The 10,223-nt window shown below is 39.4% G+C and overlaps 1 protein-coding gene across 1 annotated transcript; it reads left to right on the top strand.

The window, feature by feature from the left end:
* Positions 1–6,699: 6,699 nt before the first annotated feature.
* On the top strand, positions 6,700–8,891 carry LOC146705474 (uncharacterized). The gene is made up of 3 exons (XM_085463146.1): positions 6,700–6,807; positions 7,039–7,115; positions 8,382–8,891. Exons 2-3 carry the CDS (start codon positions 7,056–7,058, stop codon positions 8,775–8,777), a joined length of 456 nt encoding a protein of 151 aa, XP_085319272.1. The 5' UTR covers positions 6,700–6,807; positions 7,039–7,055; the 3' UTR covers positions 8,778–8,891.
* The last annotated feature ends 1,332 nt before the right edge of the window (positions 8,892–10,223 follow it).

Here is a 10,223-nt window from a genome sequence, read left to right as displayed (position 1 = left end):
CCAGGTAAATGACGCTCCGCAACGTGGTGACATCATTCGGGGCGACTGGAATCGATAAGGGAATCGTTTGCAAAAATGGCAAACAATTCCAAGGAATTGAAACAGTGGGAACCGGTTCTCAACAAGAACCGGTTTTCGATACCCATCCCTAATCTGGACTGCCTTGAACCAAATAACCAGATGCATTCTGTTGGAGTTGTAGATTACTCTTGAACAGGCTAAACATCAGTTATTATTATGATTATCTAAAACTAAACTAAAAGCTAAAATAAGATATAAAAAGAAAAACCTTTTAGTTATCTAAAATCTAAACCAAAACTAGACTTTTCTGAAACATGAAAAATCTAATCTGGAAAACTAATTAGAACTAATTAATACCGAATAAAAATGTAATAACACTGGCAAACACTACTTGCTCATGCGTACATAACTGGATAGCTGAATGTAAAAAAAAAAGAAAAAAACTGAATTTAATTTGCAAAAGAGCTGACTAACTAGGTAGAAATATTATTATCATCATCATTACACGATTAACGTGTTTTAACAACTCAGACAGGTGAGTAATGCCAATATTATGTTTTGCTGTGTACACAAAGCCAGTGAATGTTACACTTTGACAACTTTTTCTTCAGCACATTAGAAGAAGAAGTAGACTGCAATGTCTGTTGCAATTTTCACTGGGTTGGAGGTTTCACTAATTGTTTTCTATATATTTGCTCTGTAAGTGTAAAAGAGGTTATGTATAAGGTATGAACTATTTCAGAATTACTGAAATGTCTGACGTGAAGATTTCCACAATTCTTCTTGTTCATGTGTCATCTGCAGTTCTCTGCATGATTTCTGCAAGGAGAAGAGACAGGAAGAGGAAATTTGGAAAGGGTGATGAAGTAACACAGTAGTGTTACTTCACACACACACACACGCACACACACATAGAGGTGTGATCAAAGCACAGCTCCACTCTGTCTCGACTGTAACATTCCACTGACTGCTCAACAGTCTGTCTCTGTGTTGGGTCATTTTTCACCATGTCAACCTGACTTTTGTCATCTGCTCTCGCTGCGTCAAGTTTAAGTCCAACCTTTACCACAACATTAGTCAAAACTTCTACCACCATTGTTTTGAAATCCTCTTTCTGCAGTCAGAATTTTCATGAAGACTGCTTTTACATTTCTCAAGCCTTTAATATTGTATGTTGTTAATACATTGGAACATTTCCTCCAGTCATTAATAATGATAACAAACCCAAATGATAGTCTTAATAGCATTTTGTCCACTTCTGAAAAATCCTTCAAAATTAAATTTTCAGTGTTTCAGCTGAATGACGGCAAGTACAAGTCCATGTTAAGAGCACAGGAGCATCTGTTCTAGTATGAACAGATGAAAACGTAAAAGAAACCAATGCAATGTTTCCTCTAATTTTTCATGTGTCTGAGCGAACACACAAACTCCCTGAGCGGTCCCTTGGACCACTGTGAGCAACAGCAGATGTGTGCACTGTGGTCACGCCAGCATCCAAGTTACATGGTTTATTAAAATAATCAAATTACAGCATTCATGTTAGACTACTTTTAATTAACTGCTTTAGCCCACTTACAATGAAAATTTAAAAAAAAATGTTGTTCATGACCTGTGTAGTATGTTAACACTATTGGAAGTAAAAATAACTTGAACTCCAATTTTGAAAACACAACTTTCTTTCTTTTTTAATATAAAGCTCTGACTTGTATTATGAGTATGAGTCTGTGGTCTGGGAGAGAGTCCTGTAACTCTCTGTCTGCAAAATACAGTATATAATGACCAATGCTGGGCAATTAATTATATAGTTACTTCTTCAAAAAAGTAACTGAGTTATGCAAACAACAACATTTTTTGCAGCTGTTTACCTAAAAATGCAGCCAAGGCGTTTTTTAAAAATAAATATTTCAAACTATTTTCAAAACAATCAGCTGTTCTGCATCAAATTTGATGCCACACAAATTATTTGTGCCACTCCAAAAAATAATTTCTGTCCACTATGAGATAAAGGAGAACAACAGCCTGATACCTGCAGGCCTGACAACAGGAGATGTATCACTCCTGTAACACCTGTAACATTCAGCAGTCACCTCATTGTTCTGACACACACAACAAAACTATTGACTACACTACACACTAACTACACAAGGTTTGCGCTAAACGTCGCAAATCTCTCACATCTCAAAGCACTGCCGTCACTCCTAAAACGTCCCCCCTTCCTAAACAACTAAATGCCATGCTGCCATATCATTTTTTGATTGGTCGACATGGTACATTTTTCCACCAATAGGAAAGGCGGGGGGGGGGGGGATGTTTTTGCTCATAGGCAGAGAGTGCTTTCAAGCGTTTTTACCGTTTCTTCCCGCAGTAAATATAAACAACAACAGTATTCAGGAAGAAAACCAAACATTGCATATATTTTTATCATAACTCTGGTTTTACGTGGCCTATCAACACAATTAAAAAACTGATATAAAGTCCACAGTTTTTCTGTCTGTCTATTGTTCCGTCTGTCCTGCTCACATCTCCAATGGTTGTACACGTTGTCATTAACGTGTTTCACTCCACATCAGCCACGCCGCTTTGCTAGCTAAAACACCGGTGTCGGCACACGAGAACGCTATCATAGCCTGTCAACGACGTTGACTAGCTGCCTATAAACGAATGTGAATCGTATTATTGGCTGGACTATGGGATAAGGTGGCATCGTTCTAATCCCATACGGGAGCAGCCAGTCACTCACTGACTAACACTGCAAAACAGAATTGTTAAAGTTTTAATTTTAATTTCAATTCAGGTTAGATTTTTTTTTTTCTGATTCTCTGTGCGCAAAGACCGTGCCAGCAGTGCGCAATTGCGCACGTGCGCAGCTTAGAGGGAACATTGAACCAATGTGTGAATTTAATAAACAGTTTTTCCATGAAATAATGTTTTCGCATTCTGCAGAAATCCATATTACTTATTTATCACATCTAGTGATGTTGTTTGCATACCAGCTCTTCATCAGATAATTAAACACTAAGCAGCGTCCTCCTAAATCACCTATAACAGTCTCATGATTAATCACATCCAAAGGAAAATCAGATATTATATAGAGCAAACAACAGATAAGTGAAAAATCTGTGAATGGTAAGATAAGATAAGATAAGATAAGATAAGATAAGATAGAACTTTATTAATCCCTCGGGTGGGTTCCTCTGGGAAATTCGACTTCCAAAAAAAAGCACAGCAACGACCGAAGTTACAGTTACAGAATTGTTATATATATATATATATATATATATATATACACACACACACACATATATAAATACAGAGACAAATATAAATAAAATATACAAAGGGGATAAATAGAATAAATAGGAATAAAAAATAAAAATACAAGTGAATTGCACATTTCAAGTATTGAGTCTATTGCACTGTTGACTATTTACAAAAAGTATTGCACAAGGTATTGTACAGTGAGGTACGCATTGCCTGGACACAAATGCCCACAAAAAAAGACAAATTAATCTAAAAATTTACTAAAATAAAAGACAAAAAGATATCAAAAATAAAGAATAAAAAATGTAAATTTAAATTGTTAAATTAATTTTTAAAAAATATATAAGTGCCTCAATTTTATTCGGCAACCTAGACATCCACATTACTCACACTCTCACATAACACATACATATAGGGCCTTGGGGGTGGGCACGTTTTACAGCATCCAGAGGAGGGTCGGTGTACTCCAACCCACCTCTGGCGCTGGTGCCCTACCCTCAATTTTAAATGCATTTAGACACTAAGGGTTTTCAGGAAGAGCCGTGCTGCTCTCTGAGAGGAAGCTAGTACCATGCTCTCCTGAGTTTTAAATGCACTTTAGAACAGCACACAGCAACACAACATATGAGCGGGCGTAGGGAGGTTTGAGGTCTTCACTCACCCCGGTTCTGTTAGCCGTCAGGGCTGGGGGGCTGGGAGGAGGTGCTGGCCGTCAGACTGGGGTCTGGGATGCGGGGCCTCCCTGCTACTGCAGATAAGGAGGTGGTCCGCTTGCCTCCACCCCAGAGAGAAGGGTTACATCTCCTGGGTCTAGGTGCGGCTTGCCCCTCTGAGGGCGGGGGTACCTGGACCTGGGATATAGAGTATGTTTGGGGAGTGCGACTGTCTGTGCAGTGTCTATTTGTGTCTGTCTACACGTTGGGTGAGTGCCGAGTATTTGGTTGTGCATATGGGGTGGGAATGCACGTCTGTGTCCGCGTGTGCCTGTTCGTCTGTGTCTATATGTCAGGTTGGGTCTTAGACTCTCTGGGTACATCTCAGGCCCTCTAAAGTATGGAGGCCTATCTCCCCTCACCACACTCCCTGCCGGTGGCTGATGCCCTCAGACGTTGGTGTGTTCGTGGTCCTTGTCGTCTGGGGCTGGGCGCTCATGTATGTACCGGCTCACTCCTGGTGGCCCGGCTGGGCTCCTTCCGGGGGGTGGGATGCCCTCAGGCCTCTGGCCTCTGGGCTTGAACCTCGGTCCTCTCTGGCACAGCTGGCTGCCACCAGAGCCCGCGGGCACGCCACTGCAACCCCCTCTGGCCTCTGCTCCGTAGCTGCGGGGTGACCTCTCCTTTGGGGTTCTACTCAGCTCTTCCCAGGAGGGTGGCACGGTCCCCCCCCCCCCCTTTGGTGGTCCTCCTCGGGTCCTTGTACTCTGGGGCCTCTGGATATCTGGGGCCTGGATCTCCTCCATACCTGCTTCATACCCTGGTGGACGGGGCTGTGGCTCCCCACACTCCCTAGCAGATCGTTACATGGAGAAACCTTTTGAATACAAGCATGCTGATCCACACAGGTATGCACACAGGTGTACACACGGGTGTTCACAGACGCGGACTACACCTTTCTTGGCTGCTGCCTCAAAGCACATTGTGCGCTGTCTATCTTGCGTGCTGCACAATATCGTTTATTATTTAGTATCTACTGATATCTACTGCTAGCTAGTTTATTGTGATGGTGCTGTTTTTTTTATTATGTTGCTCTTTGTTGTTTGCTTTCTCTTCTGTTTTTTTTCTCCATACAGGTGATCCAGGTGTTTTTTTTTCTTTTTCTTTTTTTCTTTCTTTCTTCCCCCCCTTCTCACTGTCTCTTCTCCCCTTTGGTTTTCTTTCTCTCCCTCCCTCTCTTTCTTTCATTCTTTCTCCCTGTCCTATCCCACAGTCATGTCTGTCCCGTTTGTAGCATCTGAAAATAAAATGAATTCATAATTATAATAAAGGTCAATCAAATGGACCAATATGGCAAGGCCATGATGATCCACTTGGTAAAATAAATCCGCTTGGCATCTGTCTTGGCCTTAAGACAACAATTCTGATGGCTAAAGATCCAAACGGGACACAAAAAAGAAAAAAAATATATATATATAAGTTTCCAGTAAGTGTGTCCTCAGTTACTCAGAGAGCTAACCCTGGATTGTTGTGTTCAAGCAAAGGAAAAAATAAGGAAACCAAAATAATCAAGCCAAGGCTTCAAAACATGACCCACAAACCACCGAGTGCTGTCACAGTGGCTTTCTCCATCTTTTATATACACTGTTAATGGGAGGCATAGAAGAGGATGCACAGAAATAAATCTGACTTTTTTGATTTGCATTTATTTATTTTGGTGTTTTACTTGTTTTCTCATGATGACTGCATGTTTTACATGAACTGTGGCCATAGGCGGTAATATGGTTGTTGGGGTGATTTTACCTTACAATATAAAGCAACTGTTGTTTGATTTTGTGGCAAATAAATAAAAATGAATTGAACTGAATTGACAGAGATGCTAACTACAGCTGAGTTTGACCGTCCCTGAATAACAAAAGCAATGCTCTGTGTAGCGGCAACCTTCGGTCCTTCTTTGCCGCTTCTGCAGGACGTAAAGTTTCTGACTCGTGCTCTTCTTGAATCGCTTGTATGCTTTTCGGTAGCAAAAACAAGGTGAATGTAAAAAAGGAAAACAATTATTCTCCATACAAACCGAAAAATCCAAAACAAATGCCTCTGGTGGGAGCTCCCTTTACATTCCTTTTATGTTACAACTAAACCACGACGGTCAGAAAACTGTTGTTCCACATCCTGCTTACTTACTTAACCTTCATCACCCCCTTGTGCCTAACATACCCCCTTTTACGACACCTGCTAACACTTTTAAAGATCACAGATTAAAGATCACAGCAAAATGTTCTTTAAGCTCCAACACTCTGTAAAGGTCTTAGTGTTTGCATGAAATTAGATTTAACAGACTTAATGATTTAATGATAAATAAAAAGACAGCTCAGAGTGAGGGTTTGAAATTGGAGCAAAATCCAATTTCAACCCCTCACGCTGAGCTCCCATTTGTATATCCCGTTAAACTCATTGAGGTGTAATTATTCATTTACAAGAAGGTATTTACACAGACTCAGAGCCCGTCTTTAATTCTGATCATCAAAACAATGCAAGCATCTGCCAGTAAAGCTCATAACTCAGCAGACACGATAAATAATCTCAGTGCTAATTTTGTAGCATTTTGGTGAGTTATATTGTGTGCTAAAAACCTTCTGTCCTGTCCCTCCCTTTCACTCTGGCCCTGGAAAACACAGTATTACTCAATCCTTCTCTCAGGTCCTCGTCACAGCCATGCCCAGCCCAGCTCTCTGCCAGGCAGTATATATGAGCCACTGTCTCCACTGAAGTCACACACCTTTGCACACTGATAAACAACAAACAGCAGCAGAGAGTTGGATTGATTTTACAGAGGATTTAAAAGAATTTATAAACTACAGACCAGAAAGTGGTGAGTTTTTTCTTTTATTCTTCTTATTATTAGTTTAACAGATTGTATTTTGTTTTTTAATTCATACTTTATAAAATTTGATGATGATAACTGCTTCTATGAACAACTGTTAATTAAATTTTAATTTCATTTATAACACGTTTCGGTGTACATCCGTCATGCCCACCCTGTCAGAGTGTCTTGTTTCTGGATTGTGTGACTGTTTTTCTCTGTGGTTTCCCTCCTTCACAGACAGCAATCAATCAGAAATGGAACTTCTGAAAACCGCCCTCGTCATCGCCCTTCTTACAACAACATCTGCCAAGCCAGTAAGTTAACCCGCAAAGGAACCGCAAACTTCTCTTATCTTCCTCACTTAAGCTGTTTTCTTGCCATCTGTCTCAGCTTGAGATACTTGAGATATTTATATTTTACTCGAGTTTCTCCATTTTATTCCACTTTTTACTTGAACTCAACCGCATTTCATAGATTTCTACCAATTTGTTGGCGTTACAGGAAGCTGTGCCCCTTGGGATGTGTGACCCTCAACTTGAGTAATTAGTTGATTAAACTAGCCAACACTTTGGGATGCATAGTGTCTACTGGCATAGGTCTTGGTCTGAAACATGACATCACTCTGCAGTCCTTCAAATGAACAGTGGGGAGTGACTCCATTGGTTTCAAAAAGAAGTCAGATGTACTTTGCTGCTGATTTTAAGGTTTGAACCACTAGGTTAAACACAAAACATGAAGTTTGCTCAGTAAATTACTTTGTGCTGATCTACTCTGTAATTTTCAGCATAGCTATCATACAGATGTGTATCCCTTGGTTTTATGAGCAGATAAACCCTCATCCCGCCCTGTTTCAACACACCAAGATGCTCAGCCACAAGGCTTAAAGGCGGGGTTTCACAAACCAGTGGGCGGCGTCACAGCGGATATGTCCATCTTTTTATACACGCTATGATTTGGGATGACACTTTGGGATTAGTGCCATCCAAACAACTACAGCCTACATACTCCCAAACCACACATCCAACAGCACGCAAATGTTTATATAAAACAAATAGGATTATGTGCAAAGGATTTTAGTCCATTTGAGCATTTAGATTGTTTACTGGATTTCAACCAGTTTCAATCTACCTTTTTTATGAATAAAAAACATTTTTTTGAAATTTTCAATTTATTTTATGATACTTCCTCATCGTGGCATTTATCCTCAACTTATATCACAGTAAGGTAATTTTCCATCTTTTTCATTTATAACCTGTCCTAAATGAAAAATTCTATTCATACATTTGGTCTTTGTTGGGATATTTTCACGTTGAATGATGTTTTCTTCCAAATGTGACAGTAGCGTGTAAGAAGTCTGTGCTGATTAATGGTTGTTTCGGGATCGTTTTAAAACATTTCTCTGTAACTTTAAGCGACATAAAATTTATGTTTCGGCGAATTGTGGGGCTACATTAAAAGTGTTTTTAAACCTTTTAAACACCGTCATCAAAATTATATTTTTCTGTCAGACAAACACAGATTTTTGCTTATTTAACAGAATCTGAGGGTATTGTCTCTATTATTTGGTTTTCCCACCACAGATGGCTTTCAGAAGGCATCATGATGCCGATATCCCCGACCACAAAATCCAACATTATCACCACAGGTTCACTGGGGATGCTTTCAACTCCATGAGCTCCAGCGAATCTTCAGAAAGTCAATCATCTGAGGAGGGGGGGTTGTCCTCTGAGGAGATTATCGATCCCGAAGTGACCACGCCAGTCACGACCTCTACTGCGATGACAACTGTTGAAGAGGGGAGTACAGTCCCTCCTGAAGTAAGCACAATGGGTACTGACCAACCAATTGTGATGAAGACGACGCCTCTTCCAGCAACGCCAACCCCATCTGTCAATGCCACACCAACATGCGATCAGTGCTTTACGGTGCTGATTCCAACAGCAGCTCCCATTACTGACAACAGAGGAGACAACTGAGCAACAGTCAGACAACGAGAGCCATATTGTTGAACAAATGTTTGACTTTAGTGAGCCGCCTGTGGACACTTTCTATCCAATTTAGAAAAAATAAAGTCTTCATATTTTTTCCCAGTTTGCTTTTTTATAAATTCTTTTGCTTGTATTTAAAAATGGCTTTAAAAAAGAAGTGCTTATGCACTGGTTTGATGGGTATCGGATCGTCACAATCAGAACTCTGCTTTGCATGTTGCAGTAACTTAGAAAGACAGCAATAAAACATTGGTTTACACTGAGAAACATTGGACATATACAATAAAATCTGATTCTTTAAAACGTGTACAGAATGAGAAGTGCCAATAGGATGCTGAATTATTTTGAATCCATTTTTTTCCCTTAAAGAAGTAACAGAGGTTGTGTTACCTTTTAACTCCCCCTTTTTAGCATGCAATCAGCAGAATTAAGAGACATCTTAAATTTAGAAGTCTAAATAACAGGGCAGAGAATGTGATGGCATGATGATAAGGCAATACTTTCTTAAAGCCAATTTTAAATTAACATTAGAGACATTGCAGAGTTACAAAAAGCAAAGTGTGTGAAGTCTGGTTCAAATGGATGATTTCACTCATGCTTACTAGTACTGTGAACTGTCAGTAAAGAAAATGTTTCTTTATATGTGTGTGTGTGTGTGTGTGTGTGTGCTACTAAATGTATATTTAGACGAATTTTTAATCTTTCACTGCTGTTTAGTCCTATGAAATGGAGTGGATGACCTGCAGTTTTTAGGTAAAAGCTATTGCTTCATAGCATATTTCATACAAACAAAAGCACTTAAATATTTAATTATATTAAATGAAAATACTCTGTTTGCATGTTTATTGCAGCTTTGAGGACAATTCTTACAATGTGTTAAAATTAACTTCAGGTTTTCTGGAAAGATCTGCTGATATGTTGGAAGTGTAAAGATATGTGGCCAAGCAGAAAAAACATCCAAGGCAAGCGATGGTTACTGATTAAATTTTACAAAACAACAACAAAAGGTTATTACTCTTCGTGAGGTATCCAGAATATGTATCCCACAGCAGTGTGTTTATAGACTGGGGAGGGTGTGTCGCGTCAGGTCTTGTCTGTACATGCTGGTGAGTCCTTACCACAGTGGGGTTCTGTAATTGCACGCTATAAATGTACATGTTCACAGATTAAATGTAGAACAGAGAGGCAAAAGAAGACCTAAATGTTGCTGATTGTTACTGTTTTATACTGCTTTGGACTTGTTTGGACCTAATATGCCTGATTATACAACAACTGCTGTTTTTTTTTTCTAATAAAGAAAAAAAATCCATACAGAATAAAAAAAATATGGTCATATTTATATCATCATTTAATTCTTAAATTAAACGTTTTAGGCAGGTGAGCTATAAATAAAGAATGATTTCAAAAATGGAAGTGTTAATCATTTATTTTTCA

This window comes from Copadichromis virginalis, linkage group LG7 (genome assembly GCF_057382275.1).
Source record: "Copadichromis virginalis isolate Kocher_CV1m ecotype Utaka linkage group LG7, C_Virginalis_male_GT1.1, whole genome shotgun sequence".
NCBI lineage: Eukaryota > Metazoa > Chordata > Actinopteri > Cichliformes > Cichlidae > Copadichromis > Copadichromis virginalis.
Note: the sequence above shows the minus strand (reverse complement) of the source record. Positions and strands in the feature narration are given on the sequence as shown.

Bases quoted from the DNA above. Each gene is read 5' to 3' on its own strand.
- LOC146705474 (XM_085463146.1), top strand. From the start codon at position 7,056: ATGGAACTTCTGAAAACCGCCCTCGTCATCGCCCTTCTTACAACAACA. The intron at 7,116-8,381 runs GTAAGTTAACCC...TTCCCACCACAG, and splicing joins CAACAACATCTGCCAAGCCA to ATGGCTTTCAGAAGGCATCA.